Raw genomic sequence first — 22,257 nt, forward strand, 5'->3', positions numbered from 1 at the left:
AAAAGGTAAGAAAGAGATGGTTCTTTAAAGAACCTTTGACTGAATGGTTCTTTGTGGAACCAAAAATGGTTCTTCTATGGCATCGCTTGAAGAACCTTTTGAAGCACCTTTATTTTTAAGAGTGTCGCTATATGCGGGGCATTGAAACTGCTTTCGAATGCATGATCGAATTTTACTTTCACTTTCGAGATTTTCGATCACACGTGCTGTGTAAAATACAGCGGCAGTACTTACCACACATTTTACAAGATCAGATGCTTGTAAGTGATGCTCAGGATCTGTAAATCATTCGCCATCATCCTCAGTCATCTCTCCTTACTCGGTTTATGTGATAAGTGAAATCTTATGTACTGTAATGTAACAGGCTAACCATGTCCCTTTAGTGGCTCCCATTATTTTATTAGAACGAGTTATTTGTTTTCCGTGCCTTTCTGAATACAGACACCAACCCATCCCTGCACATCACATCCCCTGCACAGCCTGGAACATAACATTTATTTCCATGATCTGCCATTTTAGCTATTATCCTCGCTTGTTTCTTCACAATACCTGCAGAACTTCAGATGATTCGACTGTGCAGGTTCGGCTGGCGGCTGGCATAGAACATGGGCTGGTATATGCAAATGTTGGGGCGTAACTATTAGTTATCCCGACTGTAACGGCACAGTCGGTGTTATGTTCTGATTCGCCTGTTTTGCATGCACAAGATTTACATAAGGAGGAGGAAACAATGGTGTTTGAAGCTCACGGTCACGGTTTTCCATTCTATGGCACCTTTAAATTTAAAAGATCATGTTGGTCTGCCCAACAATGTTCTCAAATATAATTTGTAACACAGGTTGGAAAGCAGACTCGAAACACAAATCTTCTTTAACGTTCTTTTAAACACAGCACACATTTACAGAGCACTTTTAGTTCCATTAAACAAACATTATCAGAGCTCCTCACATAAACTAATACAGGACATTGGTTTTTCTCAGCTTCCAGTTTCAGTACACAGAAGGTACCCATAATAAATGGTACAGTGGAGGTTTTTCTGTCAATATATTTAATGCCCCCTTGTAAGCATTATTTGTTTTGTGCATCCCAGAGCATTTCAGAAAAATAACATGTATTCACAAATATTCAGATATTTCATGTTAAAAATGTTGCATATTTCTTCTTACAAACAAACAACTATTTTTTTTACAAATCAAATAAAAATGTTGTGCGTCATTTTAGGGGGTGTTGCTCCATGTGAAGAGCTTCCACACTTATTTCGATCCCTCTTTCCTGCTGAACAACAAACCAAGATGGAGGGAGAGAAATGAGGGCAAAAAGCTGACCGACTGCACACATAGGTCAGGGTCAAGCTTTTCTTTTGATAGTTTTTTTTTTTTCTTTCATTCTCTCCTTCTCTTAGTATGTGAGGATGGCCAACTTGTTTTTGTTCCTGACACTTGAGTCAGTATGTTTTTCAACTGTGGACATAGAGAAAGGAGAGGAAGAGAGAGAGAGAGAAACAAGCAGTTTTGGATGAATGTTGTTGCAACAGTTTTGCTGTGTCTTATTTTTTGGTCAAGCAGGCAAAGTTCATATGCATAATCTCTTGTCTTTGTGTAAAAGCAACATTTTCTAATCCATTACTATGGAGACTGCAGGATCAAACCTCTTTGGTCGAGAATGAGCTTATCAGACTACTATTTTACTAACTTTACAACCAGTGTCTACTTCAATTCTACAAAAATCAAAACACTAGCAGAATTTAATTTAATAAATTAAGGTATCTGTTAAATTTAAACTAAAAGTTCCAATGCTGAAAACTTAAACACAAATACAAAACACTGGGATGGGTCTAAACAAGAACTGTTGGGTCATTTTCCTCAGAACTGCTCCAGCAAAGGTTCACAGAGGATGATTTTTCAAGGATAAATCATTGCAAAACTGAGCTTTTGGCTGAGTTTGGTCAACAACTGTAGTTTTTTTAAATTGTTTGTTTTTGAACATAGATTGCGCTGAAATAGAGTCATGTAATGTAATGTTGCATTACAGGCAAATTAACAGGACACACCCAATGGACTCCCAGGAATTTCCAAGGAATTTTCCATGAATTCTTTTTTTCATGAGTCAGTTCTGTGAAACACTGAGGCCAACAACCCCTCCAAAGAGGATTGTGTTCCTATTTTTTCCCAAATTAAGTTAATAGTTTAGCACATGTAATTGGGGAAGTGGACAGCAACAACTGAAAACTGACATTTGAACAGAGTATTAGATTCGCCCCTCCTCCTATGCGAGTTAGGAAGGGGGTTCTTTACCTTAGGACATGGACCAGGCGCGTGAGTTAAAGCACACACATGTCTTGACTGTGTGTGATCGGACAGAGCGGACAGCACACACTTGTTTTTGTTGTGAGCTCTGTCTGTTTCACTATCCATTCTCCTGCTTTTTCTACTCAATCTTGAGTCAACCTGCCAAGATCAAATGCGGAGTCAACACAGCAAACAGCATGTTCAGCTAGTTCAGGTGTAAAACAAAGGTGAAAGTTCATAGGTCAATCATGGCACAGCAGGACTGTAATGTTGGAAGTTGTATGACAGAATCTGAATAACTAACATCTCCAGGGTGGATCTTGTAGTCAACAGAAATCATTCAAATTTACCATATAAGATTGAAGCTTGATTTATGAATGTTTTATAGGTCAAAAAAGCTCACAGTGCAGTGTAACCTAAAGTTTAAGGGACTGGTGAAGTAAGATAGGGCACAAAGGATTCTCATCTCACTAAACAAAAGGTCAGTGCAGAAAGTAGATTAGCTTTGGCTGCATCAAAGCTCAGTTACAGAAAAGAGACGATCAATGCTTTAAAGGGGTCATATGACGTTGCTAAAAAGAACATTATTGTGTGTATTTGGTGTAATGCAATGTGTTTATGCGGTTTAAGGTTCAAAAACGCATTTTCCACATACTGTACATTATTGTTTCTCCTCTACGCCCCATCTTTCTGAAACGCGTCGATTTTTACAAAGCTCAGCGTTCTGAAAAGCGAGCTGTGCTCTGATTGGCCAGCTATCCAGTGCGGTGTGATTGGCCGAATACCATAAGCATGTGACGGAAATGTTATGCCCCTACCATACCGTGCTGCCGTGTCCCAGCGCGACGAGACAAAACCAATAAAATCCATTACAAATGAGGCATTTGTTGCATACAGTGGGGACATAATTACAGATTATAATGACTTATACTGTCTTTTTACACGTTGCGTTGCGCCACGTAAACATAAAACCATGTCTGCATTTGTGATTGGAGAAACGACAAACAACAAGCGCTACTCTACACTGCTCAAAACTCACGTTTGATTCGTCAGTGGCAAATCCTTTAAATATGAAAACGTACTTACAGGCTGGGAGTCAGAACAGACGGCATTGTAGTCTACTCTCCCAGGTTCAGGAAACAGTCCTCCATAAAATGCACTACACACACTCTAATATTTGGTTTGAACTGTTCTGGAACAGTGTTGTAAATACAACTTAACCACTGATTTCTAGTTGTGTCCTCTTTTGGAAGGCCAAACAAAGTAGTTTCGCTTTCACAACGAAACACAGCGTTTCCACGACATGGCGGCAGCGGCAACAATACTACAGCGAGAATCATAAACTATGTCTTACCAGTTTTTAATGGCCTTAATATGAAGCTTGTTATATGTTTAGAACAAATTGGATTATGCACCTTCTCCGCAGCAGCTCAGTCTGTGTCCTCCGCTATATTTTCAGATGCACTCGTATCAAACTACTGTATATAAATAAAAACGGTATTGCCTCATATCGAATCGCTTATAAAGAAAATATTGATAAATCTTACAAACTCAATATACCGCCCAGCCCTACTATAAATATATATAATATTTTTAGGCACCCCAAAAGATACACTGTGAACCCAAAGATAAAAAGGGTTGAAAAAATTATGTAAGGACATGCAGTTTAAATGATTATAAGAGATGTATCTGCACTGATACATAGGGGAAAAAACGACCTATTATAGTGATAAAACCCTAATAAATTACTGCAAAATCACAATGGACACAAGTATCTGTATTAAATGTTATTATGAGACATTCAGCTCCCATACGAGCATTATACAGAAAAACCTGGATGGTTTTTAATGCTATACTGCAAATTGAAGCATAAGCTAAATTGCAGCCCCTGGTATTTTGAGATGTGAATGTCCCAGAAAAAACAGTCCTTACAGAAAATAAATGCCTCACACAATCACTTCTTTCTTGACAAATATTTGTATGCAAATTTTGAGAAAACAGTTTTATCGTGGTATTTCCTTACCTACTATGCCATTATTGCCACTCAGTGTGTCTCATGTGCTCTGTTCTGAAGAGATTTTAGCAATGCCCTGATGGCAGGACAGCTGAGCTCCCATCTAGCAAAAGCATAAAGAGGCTTTGGTGTGAGCAGCCTTTGAGTCCAGTCAGAATGAAACTCAAAGTGATAATAGTGCAGAGTGCAGGGAATTCACAAAGGGATGAATGATGACATACGTTTAACATGGACCTCTTTTGTGGCAGTTTCACTTTCATTCTGACAGCATTAGGGGTTCAGGGACTAATGAATGGGTGATTGGTTATTTATAAACGGTCAAGAAATGGAGCGCTAGGGCTGGGCGATATAGCAAAAAAATTTATCAACGATATAATGTTTCATATCGTTCGGTATCGATAATTATTGACATTTTTTATAACCTTCTATAAAACAAAGAGCAATAGAATTTATTTTTTAATTTAACCACTATTTTTAAATTAACAATTTATTGAGACAAACAAATATTTTTGTTTTAACAATCAAACACAAAATAAAAATTAAACAAATCTCATTTCTAATGTTTTATATGCAGATTAAATAGGTCTTAAAGGAACACTCCACTATTTTTGAAAAAAGGCAAATTTTTCAACTCCCCTAGAGTTAAACAGTAGAGTTTTACCGTTTTCAAATCCATTCAGCCGATCTCCGGGTCTGGCAGTAGCACTTTGAGCTGCAGCTTAGCATAGATCATTGAATCTAATTAGACCATTAGCATCTCACTCAAAAATGAGAATGTAAGCTACAGCTAAAAGTGCAACCGCCAGACCCGGAGATTGGCTGAATGGATTCAAAAAAGGTAAAGCTCAACTGTTTAACTCTAGGGGAGTCGGAAAATGAGCCTATTTTCAAAAATAGTGGAGTGTTCCTTTAAAGAAACTTTTGTCTTGTCTCCCGAGGCCACAGGAGGGCACAATGAGCAAAATAATGCAACATTTAAATTGTCAACGCAAGGAAGTAACTCCATAATAAAAGTGCATTACGTCTAAATTAACTCAAAAAAATCAAATATAATTTTGTAAATTGCATAAACAATAATGAACAAAACAGCATCATGTATTTATGCATTGCTTAATTCAAAGAGCCGAAACGCCATTCACACAGATTGCATTTAAAAACATATGAGACGCAGTGAAACCTCCACAAATTCGTGACGCGTTTTCTAAAAGTTTAAACTGTTTTAACTTTGCATGGCTTTCTATACATCTCTTGTGTGACAGGAGTGCAGCAGTCGTATTTGTCCACCTAAAAAATGCGCTGATTATGCGTTGTGTGAATGGCTTGTTTTCGGTTTTAACCTAATCAAGATCTTCTCCGCATTGAGCTTCTATATTTCTCTAATATTTTGAATAACGCAGCAGCGGCGCATCTCGTGGGCTAGACTAACTAAACATTAAAATGCAACGACGTCACTTACATCATCACCGCATCTCGTGCGCCACTGATGACGCTCCGTGACGCACTCCTAACATTCAAATGTAAATGCTTATTTTAAATTCAACTAATATTCATTATTTATTCACAATCTCCTCATCACAGGCAGGCACAGCACTCATTTCAGCATGTGTTCGTGTTTGTGTGTGCCATCTACATCACTCATAGCACCTGCCTATATCGAAAAAAATGTCTATCGTTATCGAAGAAGGTGTACTGTCGATAAATATCGATACCGTTTTATCGCCCAGGGCTATGGAGCACTAAGGTACACTCAGCTGGGGAGCGTTTTATAGATCAAATCAAACAAAAGGAGAGAGAAATGGAAAGGAAAAGAGATTCATATGATTAAAAAAATACTAGTAAGAGAGACTAAACAACAGAAGAAGTGTAACAACGACAACAGAAAGTGACCTTACCGCAGGTCACTTTGTTGGGTGTTGGTTGAGGCTGGATTTCAGGCTTGCCCCTAGATTTTCTGCTCCAGTGGTAACCTCTACCTCGCTTCTGTCGGACAGGGGTGGTTGTTGTCATGGAAGAGCCAGTCCCTAACATAGCAAACATAAATTAATACACAACAACTAGGTCTGAGCAAATATTACATTAAACATTAACGTAATATTACATTAAACATTAACATTAAAAATGTATTCCTTATGATTTTACTAAAATATTTAAAATTAAGCAATAAGGTGAATTATTTTAACAAGCTTTATGCTTAATGTCCTACAAATGGTGTCAACTGGCTACCCTTGCGACTAGTTTAATCAAGACTACAACGTAAGTAGCAAAAACAGCATGGTAAATTCAATTTATTTCTGTTCATCAGTTTTATTCAGAATTTATTCAAAACTCGATTCAACAATTTGTTTCATCACTAAGATCATGTGGAGACTTTTATATTTTTCATATATTTAAATGTTTTATTGAAATTATACAGCAGCACTACTATGCATTGTTACATTGGTGCATAAACGAAAATGATTAAATATCCTTTACTGTAGTGCAATAGTAATACCATTTACTAGGGCTGCACGATAAATCGCATGCGATATTTAATGCGCATCTTGTCAGAAAGCCGGTTCTGTAATCAGCGGTAAATCTCCATCACGTGCGTGTTTTCACATTGAGCAGCATTAACTACACAGAGCCGTTGTTCACTGATGAGCCGCGCAAAAAATTGAGATTTACCACTGATTACAGAACCGGCTTTACTGATAAGATGCGCGTTAAATATCGCATACGATTTATCGTGCAGCCCTACTATTTACTCATAGCGGCCAATGAATCAGAAGTTCTGTATATTCACAGAAAACAGCTCACTTCCACATTGCAAAATAAGGTGGATATTATCTAATATTTCCAAAAAGTGTGGAAAAATATAGAGACAACACTTTTTAACAAACAATAGCATAAAAGAAAAAAACATTTAATAAATTAATGTGCTGAGCTTTTAGCGGAAATCTCTTCTCACCTGCTCTCCACTGGTGGTCTTGTGTGTTTTCCAAGGATGGTATATCTGTGTTTGAACTGAACTGTGTGTCCCCGCTGGTATCCACTGCTTGGTATTCTATCTTCTCTCGCTCTGGAGACAGTAACAAGAACAGGTGACACATCAGTATCTGACCATAAACATTATTGATTGAAAAACAACAGCATCATGTCTTTCCATTACTGTCTAATGTTATTTTACAGCTGATGCTCACCTGTTCTTCTCTTCTTTTGTGCGACAAAAGGCAGGACATCATGTCGTGTCAGAATTCGCAGCAACTGCAATAAAGGTTTGAGGTTTCCTTCGCTCAAGTATCCCCGCCTCTCCAACTCCAACAGCAGTTCAACGCCACTCTTGGGTCTGTGGCGACCAGTAATGGGGCAAGGCTCATTCTGTGGCTGTATTCTTCGCCATGTTTTCAGAAGCCGAGGACATGGAGAATTACCCTGTGAAGACCCATCAGGCCCTGGAGGTAACTCATCAGTCCATCCCTCTGGATCGAGGGGATGTTTTCCAGGATAAGCTTCATCGAGGAGAAAGGACAAAACCTCGACATCAGTCTCTGTGAGTTGGGAGCCCACGATTTCAAAGATCTCATGGAGGGACAGCATCTCATAGTAGCTGAGGCACTCAGTCTCCTCCCAGTACAGGGAATATCTCGTGCATTTCGTTGAAGCCATGGTCCCTTCAAATGTCCAAATGTGTCTGGTAAAGAAGAACACGAATACACATCAAATGTGAGTTTGGTACTGGTTAATTATATATATATAAATATTAACAATACAAAGAACACAGTGCAGAGCGGTTCAGTCTGTAACGTTACATGTTAGCCAACGAGCTAACTATGAGGATCGACTGTAGGTTAAAATATAGTTCTAGAAACCATTCAAATCCAGCTTTTGTGTCTACAATTGGTATAAAAACAACATAGAAAGATATTTACATGGTCGTAGTGGAAACAACGCAGTTATGTTGGTCCGAAAAGCGTTTCTGAGGTGACCCGTCCGTCCGCTCTAACAACTGCTGTCAAACGTTCCTCTTGCGGTCGAGCAGGGTCACGTGTTCTCAAATATATCGCAGTGCAAACTCGACTCCCTTGTCTTTTTTTGTTTAACGTGCATTAATGTTTAACTGTAAAACACCGTTCAATTATTTGAACGAATTATATGGTTGAGGGTTAAGACTACGTTCAAATGTTCGTGTTTGCTGCGTCAGCTGGCATTCCTGCAGCGGACTTCCGCCTCTAGTACTAGTTTTTGTTTTTTTTGCTTCTAGTACTAGCCTAGATTTTTCTCTGAGCTGCCCTGACATCACACTGCACCAAAACCACTCGATGTAAAAACAAAAACAAAAAAAGGGAAAAAAACCTATTACAGATTACACATAGCACAAGAGTCCACTTGTTATCAACATCTTTATTAGCGCCCGGACAAAACATATTTTAAAACAACAAGATCTGATTCGATTTGTTTTGATATTTTGCCGTATGAATAAAAACACGCATATTTCACGTCAGTAACTGAGGTTCAACAAGCATCTTACCTGTACAAAACTGTTGATCTGGATTGTGTTTACACTCTTGTTCTAACCCTTCCAAACACCACCCACAAAAACAACGCTCGCGTGTTAGCCAGTTTTGTTGACTGATCTGTACGGTGACCGAGAAGTGCTAAACAAATCACAATTCTGAAAACAAAATTACAAATTACAAACGCAAATGCAAGTCTAAAAAACAGAATAACATTTCAGAAAGCACAACAACAATTCAGAAAACACAATGACAAATTCGAAAACAAAATAACAAGTCAGAAAACACAACGACAAATCCGAAAACAAATGAACAAATCAGAAAACACAATGACAAATCAGACAAACCGGAAGAGTTAGGTATAGTTTGAGACAGCGCCATTGGTTTGGGATTACTTACCTCTGCTACTAAGTGCAAATACCTATTTTCACTATGTTAAAATAGCAGGATTTCTACTATCAAGTATACTACTTGTTGCACATAGTGGCAATTATCTGCACTTCAGCATTGTAGTACATTATAAAACAGTATGCAATAATAACGTATTGAGTGTAAATTATAATTTTAATTATTAAATGGATGCCACCTTATTGGTACAATAAAGCCCTCCCTACACCTACCCTAACCCTACCCGATACTTTATTTTCAACTTTTTGATTATTTCCTTAATTTTACGTTGTAAAATTTACGATGTGATACGAGATTTGAAAAGGGAGGGAAAAAAAGTTCGGCAAAAGGCGGGATTGAACCCGGGTCGATTGCGTCAAAAAGCCAACTACACGCACTTATCCATCTGCGCAACTGGAGCTGATGATTTACAGCCACTTTTAACTAAATGTAAATAGACACCCCATATTTTTTATTCCATAGTAAGGGCAATTCATACAATACATTTAAACTGAGCTACTTTAATACCATCTCTGAACTTTCTACCAGGACTCTGCTGTTTTTCGGCTGGTTCTTCCCTGTATATGTTGATTAACAGATGTCTCGTCCAGTCAGCGGTGAACAATCCCAAACCAATGGCGCTGTTTTCTGACTTGTTATTTTGTTTTCGAATTTGTCATTGTGTTTTCTGACTTGTTATGATGTTTTCTGAATTGTTATGTTTTCTGAATTGTTATGTTTTCTGAATTGTTATTTGTTTTGCACTTCTCGGTCACCGTAGATCTGTGATCTCCGCACATTCGTAGATCGTTACATGTGTATTTGGAGGAAATTCACTCGCATATGATTTGTAGATCGAGGCTCCTTGTCGACAAACCAGTCACATGTCACGTTTATGTGATATCGTCCGCCAAATGTCACCATAATGGGAAGGGAAATTAGAACACAACTATATATATATATATATATATATATACTGCCGTTGACAAGTTTGGGAGCAGATTTGTTATGTGTTTTAAAGAAGTCTCTTCTGCTCATCATGGCTGCATTTATCTGATCAGAAACACAGGAAAAAAAGTAATATTGTGAATTATTATGGCAATTTAAAATAATGGGTTTCTATTTTGATATACTTTAAAATGTAATTTATTCCTGTGATGCAAAGCTGAATTTTCAGCATCATGACTCCAGTCTTCAGTGTCACATGGTGAATAAAAAGTTAAAAAGAACAGCATTTATTCAAAATCTTATAAAAAAAAAAAATATATATATATTTTGTAACAATATACACAACCGTTGAAACATTTGAGGTCAGTAATTGTTTTTCATTATTTTCTTTTCTGATTTTTTTAATGCTTTTATTCAGCAAGGATGTGTTAAATTGATCAAAAGTGATAATAAAGACTTATATTGTTAGAAAATATTTCTATTTTAAATAAATGCTGTTCTTTTTAACTTTATTCGTCAAATAATCCTGAAAATAAGTATCACAGGTTCAAAAAACATATTAAGCAGCACAGCTGATTCCAACATTGATAATAAATCAGCATATTAGAATGATTTCTGAAGGATCATGTGACACTAAAGACTGGAGTAATGATGACACAAAATCAGCTTTGCATCACAGAAATAAATTATATTTTAAAGTATATTAAAATAGAAAACGATTATTTTAAATTGTTATAATATCTTACATTATTATTATTAATATCCTGTATTTTGAGTCAAATAAATGCAGCCACGATGAGCAGAAGAGACTTCTTTAAAACACACACACACAAAAAATCTTACTGATCTCAAACTTTTGAACAGCAGTGTATACTTACTTACTTATCTACCGTAGGCTGCTAACAAGTTACTTTATGAGAAATACCATTGTCCAATTTGTTAAGCATTCTTGTGGTAGTTGTAGTTCATGAAACATGCATTTTAGTAATTAGTAAAATGAGGTATGGCAGTGTGTAATGTTGTAGAACAAAACGTCCTCTTCTATCCACAGATCTTAATTAACTTATAAATAAATAAAAAACAAATGTATTCTAAGGCCTTCCTTTAACTGGCCTACAAATTGACGTCATGGCTTTTAGATAAAATAATAATTCATAATAATTCATAATAATTCATAATAATTCATAATAAAAATACGCGTGTCCTGTTGGTTTGGTCCCTGGCACTAGGTGGCGGTCGTTACTTCGGCTCATGATTAACTACCGCAGAAGAAGATCGATTCGTCGCCACTCCAGCTGGCTAAACACATCATATCCGCCGCACATCAACACACGGAATACAGCTACAGAAAGTTCTGTGAGTATGATTTTTGTTTTAGGTTTTATTTGCCTCTCAATGCGCCGTTTTAGCCATAATATCTAACTCTACAGTCGCTTGTCAAAGCCCACTTTTATCAGGTTTTCATAGCTGTGGGGGAATCGACATGATCTAAGAGAGAGCGTTTAGTTCCATAACAGATTTGAGAAACCAACTTTGTGGAGTGTTTTTATACCAACCCGTCAAAAAGATCGTGTTGTTAGATGGTCTTATATTTCATAACTTAATATGTTTTGGACACATCTGACGTGATGCTGCAGCTTAACAAACGTGTTCTTCCGGATTCTTTCTCTTTGTGAATGCAGTTTCTGTACCAACCCATGAGTGACATCGATTTTCCATTAGCGCACATAATGTAATTTAAGACATTTATAACTTGCTGCACAGTTGATGGAAAGTGTTCTAAACGAAGTAGCTGGAATAATGAAAGCTATTAAAAATAATGTTTATTTAATTTCTTCATTGTTTCATAAAAAATTGAAAACGAGAAAAGTGTCAGCAGTTGTGTGTAAGTGACACGTTGAGATGGATGGAAAAGCAAGTGACCCCTTCAGCAGTGAGGCAGAACAGCTTCCTGGGGCAGGAGTATTGGGGAGGTGAGTAAAGTGCCGTCAATCACCAGAAATACTACAATCTGTAAATGCTCAAGAGCTCAAAAAATGTTTAAGTCGTATAAATCTACAGTTATTAATTTCCTTTCATTTCTATTGTTTGTCATTATTTTGAATTACACTAAATTAAAAAATAATGACATATGTGATATTTTACGTGTCGTTATTACCCTTAATTGTGTTATTATGATGCAGTTATGTTTATATATTTTTTTATATGTATAACCATTATTACTCTGCTAATTCTATTTTCCTGTCTGTCTTGGACATCAGGCTGTGGCTGCCCAAAGGTCTGTCTGGGAATGTGATTAAGGATTGGGTGGACCGCAGGCGAAAGTCCATCCGTCCATGGGCCAGCTTTGTGGACCAGCGTAAGTTCTCCAAACCTCGGAATTTTGGAGAGCTGTGCCAGCGTGTGGTGAGGAATCTGGACACCTTTCACAGCAACTACGCCTTCATCTTTTTGGGACTCATTCTCTACTGCATGTAAGGAACTGCTTACTAATAATCATCTAGAATTTTGAATGCAAATGAGTTATTATTCAACTATGTGATGTTATTTTTAATTAAAGGGGTGCTATTATGCTTTTTCACTTTTTCAACTTTAGTTAGTCTGTAATGTTGCTGTTTGAGCTTAAAAAAGATCTGCAAAGCTACAAAGCTCAAAGTCCACTTCAAAAGGAGATATTTTATTTAACAGAAATCACTTTTCAAAAACTACAACGAACGACTCGTTTGGACTACAATGCATATTTTTCGGGATTTGTGCTATCACAAATATGGACGAATGGGACGAGACCTGGTTGAGCTGCACTAGAGAAGACAACGAGTGTTATCATGTCGGAGACACGCTAGCTTTCCCAAGGCAGACGAACTTAAAGTGGTTACAATCATCTGGGTTTAAATTGCGCTCAAATTTATTTGATTTTGAGCAATATTTACACGAAGCTCACAGGCGCTATGTAAGGGGCATGACATTTCCCGACCAGGTGCCGAGCTAACCAATCACAGCACACACTGGCCCAGCTGACCAATCACAGCACACACTGGCCCAGCTGACCAATCACAGCACACACTGGCCCAGCTGACCAATCACAGCACACACTGGCCCAGCTGACCAATCACAGCACACACTGGCCCAGCTGACCAATCACAGCACACACTGGCCCAGCTGACCAATCACAGCACACACTGGCCCAGCTGACCAATCACAGCACACACTGGCCCAGCTGACCAATCACAGCACACACTGGCCCAGCTGACCAATCACAGCACACACTGGCCCAGCTGACCAATCACAGCACACACTGGCCCAGCTGACCAATCACAGCACACACTGGCCCAGCTGACCAATCACAGCACACACTGGCCCAGCTGACCAATCACAGCACACACTGGCCCAGCTGACCAATCACAGCACACACTGGCCCAGCTGACCAATCACAGCACACACTGGCCCAGCTGACCAATCACAGCACACACTGGCCCAGCTGACCAATCACAGCACACACTGGCCCAGCTGACCAATCACAGCACACACTGGCCCAGCTGACCAATCACAGCACACACTGGCCCAGCTAACCAATCACAGCACACACTGGCCCAGCTAACCTATCACAACACACACTGGCCCAGCTCAGAAAGCGGGCCTTCATGTAATACAGGAACTATTCGAGCCGCTCATGCCAGACTGGGGAGAGAGGTGTTTTATTAATGTAAAATATGTGAAAAATAACGTGTTTCTCGAACAACCTAGTATGAGAGCCTGTTCTAGTACACCCTCAAAACAAAATCAAGACTTTGTAAAAGAGCATAATAGGACCCCTTTAACTTCTTCAAATGACATATTACTCACTGTAGTAGAAATAAAAACGCTCAACAAGCCTCTGTCTTATGTACACAACATGGGTGTGTGTGTTTAAGTTTCTCTGAAGGTCCACATAAACGCAACCATCTGGAAGGCGTTTAACAGAATAAACATTCACAGGATGTTCAAATAAAATGCCAGTTAACTGTTTTCGCTCTCCTTTTCTCCTCCAGCATCAGTTCCCCGATGCTCTTGATTGCTTTGGGAGTGTTTGCTGGTGCCTTCTATATAATTCACTTGAAAACACTGGAAAAGAAGCTGGTTGTTTTCGGTAAGAGAGTGAGATGCCGTTTTAGTGGTGATATATGAGGCCGTATGAGTTGCGTCGTTTGATTTGTTTGCTTGAAGTTTAAGGGCTGAATAGTTGATGTAATGTGTGTAACACACTCTTCTGTTTCTCTCAGGTCGTGAGTTGACTCAGGGACACCAGTTAGGTTTAGCAGGAGGGGTTTCCTTCCCTGTGTTCTGGCTCGCAGGTGCAGGAACTGCTGTGTTTTGGGTACTAGGTAAGATTTTTACCTTTATCTCATTGTACTTCTGTGTTTTTCCCCAAACAGCTCTTCTGAAACTCTTGGATTTTTTCTCTTATTTAGGTGCTACACTAGCTGTTATCGGGTCTCATGCAGCATTTCATGAGCTGGAGTCGTCTGACATAGATGAGCTGCTCATGGAACCTGTTTAAACCTTTCACCTTTTTCATTTTGGCTCATGTTAACCTAAATCGTCTTGCCTCATCGTTTATATTGCCGCATATTGTTTTTGCACTAATTTGGCAATATCAGTTTGCTCACAGATTGGCCAGCAAAGAAATACAGACTGTTAAACTGACATGTCCCTAAACAGATCAAGCACAGTGAAAGACCTCAAATGCCTTTACTGGTACCTATTGGATATTATGTTCATTTGTTACATCATTTATTTCTATAGCATCCTTAAAGCACAAACTAAATTGACTGTGACCCAAAGCAAAAAATCAAATTTAGTTGAAAAAACTATTTCAATTTATACTATCCTTAAAGGCGTAAGTCAACCTAAAATGAAAATTCCCAGCTTGTATGACTTCTTTGTTGCTCTGTGGAACTCAAATTAATTGATTTTGAAGAATGCTTAGAATTTTTATTTTTTTTGTCCACAATGAATGGAAAACTGGGTTCAAAACAACATTGGAACCCATTGACTTTGAATGTATGGACAAATAAACACTTGAGACATTTTTCAGAATTTCTTCTTTTATGATCCACAGAAGAAGAAAGAATGTCATACAAGCTTGGAATTATGTGAGGGCAAGTAAATCACAGGATTTTTGGGTTAATGCTATGCTTTTAAAAGATCCTCTCACACTAAAGGACAAATATGAGTAATAGCTTTTGATCAAAATGTTATGCTGGATCATCCGAAATAGCGAGGAAAAAAATTCAGACAACAATGTACCGTCTTGACAGTTTGTGTGATTTATAGGGTACCAGTCATTACAAAATCATTTGTATATTTAGCTCATATGTTGTTATATCAGTCTTGTGAGGACAGCTAACGCATGCATGATTTAATAACAGTATGTGTCAGCAAAGAATTTTTTTTATTATTGCTATTCAGTGTAACCAGTTTCTGATGCCAATATTCCCAGTGGAAGTCTTTTTTTATACACTACTGTGAAAAAGTCTTGGGCCATTAGTATTTTCACCAACAACAACAACAAAAAAGATTTTAAGCCAGTAATTTCTACAGCAAATGACCGAAATAATTTGCTTAATTTTTTTGTTGTTGTTGAAAATACTAATGGCCTAAGACTTTTACACAGTACTGTGTGTATATAAATATATATATATATATATATTTATTTATGTTCTCTAATTTAATGGAAATGTTTGTTTATTGTCTTTTATTTACAACTTGCTTCTGTTGTATCAATGAATGGGAAGTGCAATAAAATGCTCAGTCTGTACAATACCTTTAAGTCTAATGTTTATTTAATGACTGCTCATAGAAAAATATCTAGACTTATTGCCTTTTTTCCATCTTCTCTTTTTTTTTTGTCTTATCACACAAATTTATGTGACCTGTCATGACATCAGACCAGTGACAGTCCATCTCATTTTTAAGTTGCCATAGTGATGACCTTGAGTGGGCTCTATCTTTCCTTTTAAACACTGCGGCAAGAGCAGCCGATCGATATTCCATTACAGCAGTGCAGTAAGGAGGGAGGGGGGAAAGAAAGAGGAGCACTGCAGTGAGCCCACAGAATTTCCCAAGGGACTTTAGGGATGTGTGTGTGTGTGTGTGTGTGGCAGCCCAGTTTTGCAAGTCCGTAGTTTGCAGTGATATCAATGTATGATGAATGCTGTGGTCAGCATATTATAGTCACTCTCTGTGTTTGCCATTGTTAAGAGAAGTAGATGTAATTGTGGTTATTGTTTAAAGGGATAATTTTCACGTTTGGGATGCCAGGGACCCCAGTGATGTATGTGTAACTTGATTTTAATTTAACTTTTATTTTGTCAAATTATTTAATATAATTTAGAATTTTCCTCTGATTTAATCAATACAGAGTAAGCCGATATTATTCAAGCTTTTTAAGTTGTCACAAAGGACAACTGGATGACTTATAAAAAAAAAATAGACTTTAATATATAAAAATACAGTAAAATAAACAGGAATGCACTATATGAAATGGTTTATACCTTAAATTTTTATTTGCTATCAATTCTCATAAAACTAGGAAAAGACAAACTATTGGCCTGATACTTATTTTGTGAGCTATTAAAATGACCTTTAGGTCTCGGGATGGCAAGGATGGCAAAATAAATAGGTTTAGCCACCTTTAAAATGTAGAAAATATTTTCCCAATTTTTATGATGTTGACTTTTTTGGTGCAGAATTACTGGTCTGTTGATAAACACTTGGTAGTCCAGGAGATGCTGATTTATAAAGGTTGCATTACATGTCCTCATTATCAAAGACCATGAACACAGCTACTCAAGGTAAAAGAAAATGACATTGGAAAGAAATATAACATTAATTCAATTCAAGTTTATTTGTATAGCGCTTTTCACGATACAAATCGTTGCAATGCAACTTTACAATTACGTTTCTACAATATTTAGTGGTAGTTTATCAGTGGTGACTGTCAGTTAATGTACATATGGCAGAAATGTACCGAAAAATCAATTAAAGACAATCAAACAGACAATGAACACTATTAACAGCAATTATTATTATGCAATCAAACTTATAGCAAAATGTGGTAGTTCTGGAAGTTGTTTCAGGGTTGGCATCATCTGAGGTCCTCTGAGGGGTTGGCATCATCTCTTCTCAGGTGTTCTGGATCCAGACTGAAGCTTGTGTAAATCCTAGTTACGGCAAAAACAGTGAAACAAATAGAGACATAATTAGCATAGCTGCTGTTCCAACCAAGCAAAAATGATTTGTTTAACCCAAACTAACGAATAATAATGTGCATTTGATTAGATATAACTGCAGTAAAAGATTATGACTGCAGTAAAAGATTATGAGATGCATTATTTGAATGCTTGGCCAAAGAGATGTGTCTTTAATCTAGATTTAAACAGAGTAGTGGGTACAGGATCTAACAGGCATGTTGTTGGTTTAGATGCAGTGATAAACCAACAACATGCCTGTTGGATCCATTACAACATTGTAAAATCTGATGTAAAAAATGCACTATTCTTATCTGCATCAGTGTTGGTTTAGTATTAATATAGTATTTCTAAATATTTTGAAATAGTTTTCATTTTCATTTTAGTTTGTTTTAATGATTTTATGTGCTTTTGTCATTAAAAAAAATCTGTTTAGCTTCAATTCATTTTTATTTCAGTTTTTGTTTAAATAATTTTAGTACTTATTTCAGTACTTTTAGTAGTTTTTCATATATATTTGATCTCAGCTTTATTTAAATTACAGAAAATGAATTTTTAATTTACATTAACAACACTTAATAGTGATTTAACTGATCCAGTAAGAGATGAAAAAGGGAAATGAAGAGTCAGACATCACTTGTTGGTAGTATTAAATGCACTAGATGTTTTATTGGATTTGACCTTTCAGATTCATGTTTCTACCAGTAGTTTTGTCCTTCTGTCTTTAGTCTCAATTTTCACACATCTGTCAGATGAACAGCTGACTGCAACAGCGTACTGTATCTCCACTCACGCGTGCGCACGCGCACACACACACACACACACACACACACACACACACCTGACACTGCTTCATACCGATCGCATCTCCTCATAAACCAGCGGTGGAACCTGCACACACCAGGCTCAATTGGTTGGTCCAGAAATTATTTAGATGATAGAGTTTGTTTCTCGAATCAGATTTTAGGAGAACAAATTGTTTGTTGATATGACAGATAAAAGTTGACATCTACCTTCAACAGATAATGTACAAAAACATAATTTAAGTGCCATAAAGGGGGGGGGGGACAACAAAACCTGGTGTGTTTCGTTTCACAATGGCAGTTGATTTTATTCCAGAGAATGTTCAACATCTGTACAACCTGTCAGGAAACTGATGACTTCTGTTTCAGTCAAGTGGGTTCAAACATGCAAGAGAATAATTTTATACTGTTTTTCAGTGTTTCTATCTTCCAAGATATGTCTTTATTCATTTAATCAGATGTGGTATTGTTTACATTTTCCCTAAAACACAGAGACAGAGAGTGTATTGAAACATCTGGGGTTATTGTAGCGGTCAAACAAGCACACAAAGACAGAGAAAGAACGTCAGTGAGAGTGAGAGAGGATTCCAATGTCAATCAAACTTAAGTAGAAAATAAAAAATATAAACAACAAAGCCACCAAAACCATTTCCATTAGTGATTAAAGAACACAAATCACCTAACAAGCACAATTATTAACAAAACGAGTGAAATAAGTCAAAGTTCCTATGTTAAACAGAGTTTAGTGTGTGCATTGGGATCCAACAACAGGTTTTGTGTGATCTGTGTATCCGTGTGTGAATGGAGGATAGGTTGAGGGAAAAGGCAGGGATGTAAAGGATAGGTGAAGGGACGGCCTTTTTTAATAGGCGAGCGTACATACTCCCTTTTTAGCGTCAAAAGCTCCTTTCGAATCTACGTAATTGATTATGCAGCTGCCAGTTTTAGATATATAGTAGACTTTATGTACACAGCCGTGTGAAAATACATGCAAAGATTATTATAGGAATTGGGGGGCATGATGTGGACATTTGAGAGTGGAAGGTGCTTTGTGATTTCCTCTTTAGGGAGAGACGTGCTATTGGCTTAAAGCTACTGTCTCTTTAAAAGGAGGGCGGGAGAGGATGGTTGTGCGTCTTAGTTGGAAGAGAAGTAGTAGAACAAAATGGAAGATGTAGGAATGTGAGTAAAGAAGATTTGTTGATCAATAATATGTCTCCTTTTCCACCCATCCTACAAAAAAAAGACAGAAAAAAAGCAGTAATCACTTTGAGAAATGCTGCACATCTGGTGAGTTTTCATTTAAATCTTAATTGAACAGTGTTTTATTGTATCCCTGATGCAAACAAAGACATTTAATGATCCAATTCGGGGGCTTTATGCAAGATATACTGATAAGAAGTGTGTAATTTTGTGCATGTGTCTTTGGGACAGTATGAAGGAACACGTACCACCGGGGTTCCGGCGCAGGAGCAGCTTTCGGACCTCATCATAAACAAAGATTAAGAAACTGTATGGGAAAGCACAGAACCACCAGCTCGGCCTGGAGATGAGCGAGACAAATGAGAAGAGAGACCGTTTTAAATTGCAGAATACTATCGAGTATAATAAGCTTCATATAACAGATTATGAAACATTAACATTTGTGTCTATAGTGTAACTTTAGATCATGTGATATATGTACATTTCAAATGTATTTATTTCTGACCTAATATTTAAATTGCTTGTTTACTAATAAAATGAATCATGAAATCTGAATCAATTTCAGTTTGATTTTCAATGTATTTATGCATTTTTAGACCCCATATTCAAGAAACATGAGGAGCACGAATCCCTCAATAAATGGTTATGCTTTTTATTGAAAATAGAACACTGAAGTCTTTACTGTCATTTTTGATCTTCCTTGCCGATTAAAATTATTAATTTCTTTTAAAAACTAACAGAAAAACCTTACTGACCCCAGAGGTGGAATTGGATGAGTGCTTGTAACTGGAAAATCCATTTTCATGTATGCATTTGTGCACGTGTGTGTGTGTTAAACTCACTTGAGCGGGTACATCCTGAGGGCCACATCCATGCCTGGGCAGTATGAGAGGAATGCAGCGAGAGCTGTTTCTTCAAACAGCCCAAAGATCAGAATCTTATTCCTGTAAAAGGACAAACACAGTTAGATCAAATGTTCTTGTGAATTCAAACACATAAATGTACACACGCTTCCTGAACTCACTTCATGCCCTGCTGGAATACTGAATTGCGTCTGGTCTTGCAGACGATGACATCAGCCCATTGTACAACCACAATACTGACAAAGAAAGCTGTGTGACATGTGAACTCGACAATCTTCCTCTGCTCGTATGTCTGGGGAACATGAACACACCATTTTACAACATGCAGGGAAACGTCTTTGAACCTTAAGAGACATGCATGACATCTAATCACCTTCACAACTCATTAAAACACTCACCCACTGCTGTCCGTAACTGTCCTCCAGGTCATTCATTGAACGGTCATCCCAGTTGAGTCTGATACCCACGAGCAGTGAAGGCAGGAAGCCATTCTCAGCCAAAATCACAAAATAGCTGAAGAAACCACCCAATGCCTGGATCATGCCTACACACACAAACACATGCTTACATTTTTTTTCCGCAGATGCCTGCAGAATTTTTATATTTATGACCGTTTTATAAAATAACATTTCTTAATGTAGTTTTTTTTTTTCAATTTACAAAACGATATGTGACCCTGGACCACAAAACCAGTCTTAAATCACTGGGCAATTTGTATTTGTAGCAATTGCCTAAAATACATTGTATGGGTCAAAATTATTGATTTTTCTTTTATGCCAAAACTCATTAGGATAGGATAGATCATGTTCCATGAAGATATAATTTCCTACTGTAAATATATTAAAACTTAATTTTTAATTAATAATATGCATTGCTAAGAACTTAATTTGGACAGCTTTAAAGGTGATTTTCTCAATATTTTGATGTTTTTGCACCCTTAGATTCCAGATTTTCAAATAGTTTTATCTCGGCCAAATATTGTCCTATCCTAACAAACCATACATCAATGCAAAGCTTATTTATTCAGCTTTCAGATGATGTATAAATCTCAATGACCCTTATGACTGGTTTTGTGGTCCGGGGTCACATATAATAGTTAAACGCTGATTCTTTATTGTTTTTAGACACGTTCATAATGTTCTCTAGTTTTATTTGTGGTACTATGAGTAAATCTGTACATAAGTAAGATCTGTTCAAATATTTAATGCTTTATGTTTAATGTTCAAAATTTCAACATCTGAATGATATACGTATATACGTATACGTTACTGGTCAAAAGTTTGGGATCAAATATTTTTAAAAAATAATAATACTTTTACTGATCAAACGTGACTGTAATAGGGTGAACATACATCCCCTTTTTCTCTGACACATCCTGGCCAGGATTTCTATATTGCATAAAATATCCAGGTTTTGGCTTTGTTTTCCTGTTTTCATACTTGCTGAAGGTAATGATCGAAAAGTAGTTTGACCAATAACATGCAGGCATTGTACATAACTGACTAATCGGGACGCGTGAGAAGGTGGGATCTACAGTGAACGGTCAAAGCGATGCAAATACGAGTACATATTAGGTGTGTTCAACTTGAAGCAGCGCTGTGCAGACCGATCGTTGAATGACATCAAAGTACCGTGAGAGGGAATCGAAAGCATAAGGGGCCGTCTGCTTTCTACAGCTCTCACGCTACATTTTCAATCATTTTACTTTTCGACTTTTGAAATGTTACAAAATCTTTATGTTCTTTATCACTGAATCATTCATTCAATTGATTCGTTTGAATGGCTGATTCATTCAGGAGCTTGTAAGTATTTGTGAATGGGTAGTTGAATCATTAAATAAGATTAGTTTAAAAACAAGTTAATTCATAAACAAGACATAGCTGTGTTTACTTGGAGATGCAAAGCGTCTCAGCTGTGACTTTGAAGCTATTTTCGTTGACGAAAAAGAGCAAAATCAGGCAATATTGTTACATTGTGTGAGACAATGTAAGTCACTTAATATTAACTTCTTGTTTATTGAACTGTTGTA

The 22,257-nt window shown here is 37.2% G+C and overlaps 3 protein-coding genes and 1 long non-coding RNA gene across 9 annotated transcripts in view; 1 reads left to right on the forward strand and 3 right to left on the reverse strand.

Annotated features, from left to right (window-relative positions):
* The window catches only part of LOC107582037 (DNA-binding death effector domain-containing protein 2-like), a 15,492-nt gene extending 7,202 nt beyond the window's left edge, over positions 1-8,290 (reverse strand). Inside the window, exons 1-4 of one of the 2 annotated variants that reach the window (XM_016267735.1) lie at positions 8,211-8,290; positions 7,482-7,972; positions 7,250-7,360; positions 6,195-6,323 (exon numbers count right to left, since the gene is read on the reverse strand). In XM_016267735.1, coding sequence (XP_016123221.1) covers positions 6,195-6,323; positions 7,250-7,360; positions 7,482-7,947 — 706 coding nt within the window. In that variant the 5' untranslated portion in view covers positions 7,948-7,972; positions 8,211-8,290. Of the gene's footprint in view, positions 1-6,194; positions 6,324-7,249; positions 7,370-7,481; positions 7,973-8,210 lie in introns of both variants that reach the window. The other variant, XM_016267734.1, reaches the window with a different exon arrangement.
* Positions 1,368-2,894, reverse strand: LOC107582038 (uncharacterized). Its single transcript, XR_001608895.1, has 2 exons — positions 2,295-2,894; positions 1,368-1,460 (listed from the first exon to the last, which is right to left on the reverse strand). It is a non-coding gene; the product is annotated as an uncharacterized lncRNA (long non-coding RNA).
* A 3,078-nt stretch (positions 8,291-11,368) lies between the features above and the next one.
* On the forward strand, positions 11,369-15,181 carry LOC107582040 (prenylated Rab acceptor protein 1-like). 4 transcript variants are annotated; one of them, XM_016267742.1, is made up of 7 exons: positions 11,369-11,486; positions 11,813-11,862; positions 12,001-12,103; positions 12,392-12,604; positions 14,159-14,256; positions 14,390-14,491; positions 14,579-15,181. In XM_016267742.1, the coding sequence occupies exons 3-7, from the start codon at positions 12,033-12,035 to the stop codon at positions 14,665-14,667; spliced, it is 573 nt and encodes a 190-aa protein (XP_016123228.1). In that variant the 5' UTR covers positions 11,369-11,486; positions 11,813-11,862; positions 12,001-12,032; the 3' UTR covers positions 14,668-15,181. The 4 variants fall into 4 exon arrangements, with proteins under 4 accessions (XP_016123228.1, XP_016123227.1, XP_016123224.1 ...); XM_016267741.1 differs by lacking the exon at positions 11,813-11,862 and having other exon boundaries at positions 11,994-12,103; XM_016267738.1 differs by lacking the exon at positions 11,813-11,862 and having other exon boundaries at positions 11,370-11,486.
* Positions 15,182-18,364: 3,183 nt separating this feature from the next.
* Positions 18,365-22,257, reverse strand: part of LOC107582039 (sodium/potassium-transporting ATPase subunit alpha-3-like) — a 31,727-nt gene continuing 27,834 nt past the window's right edge. For both annotated transcript variants that reach the window (XM_016267737.1, XM_016267736.1), the window contains 5 exons: positions 20,627-20,772; positions 20,390-20,520; positions 20,208-20,309; positions 19,614-19,705; positions 18,365-19,395 (listed from right to left, as the gene is read on the reverse strand). In XM_016267737.1, the coding sequence (XP_016123223.1) occupies positions 19,367-19,395; positions 19,614-19,705; positions 20,208-20,309; positions 20,390-20,520; positions 20,627-20,772 (500 nt within the window). In that variant the 3' untranslated portion in view covers positions 18,365-19,366. The remainder of the gene's footprint in view (positions 19,396-19,613; positions 19,706-20,207; positions 20,310-20,389; positions 20,521-20,626; positions 20,773-22,257) is intronic.

Source organism: Sinocyclocheilus grahami, unplaced genomic scaffold, assembly GCF_001515645.1.
Source record: "Sinocyclocheilus grahami isolate Dianchi unplaced genomic scaffold, SAMN03320097.WGS_v1.1 scaffold40.1, whole genome shotgun sequence".
Classification (NCBI taxonomy): domain Eukaryota; kingdom Metazoa; phylum Chordata; class Actinopteri; order Cypriniformes; family Cyprinidae; genus Sinocyclocheilus; species Sinocyclocheilus grahami.

Excerpts from the sequence above, each read along its gene's own strand:
- LOC107582040 (XM_016267742.1), top strand. The coding sequence starts at position 12,033 with ATGGATGGAAAAGCAAGTGACCCCTTCAGCAGTGAGGCAGAACAGCTT. Across the intron at positions 14,257-14,389 it reads AAAGAAGCTGGTTGTTTTCG|GTCGTGAGTTGACTCAGGGA; the intron begins GTAAGAGAGTGA and ends TGTTTCTCTCAG. Across the intron at positions 14,492-14,578 it reads TGCTGTGTTTTGGGTACTAG|GTGCTACACTAGCTGTTATC; the intron begins GTAAGATTTTTA and ends TCTCTTATTTAG.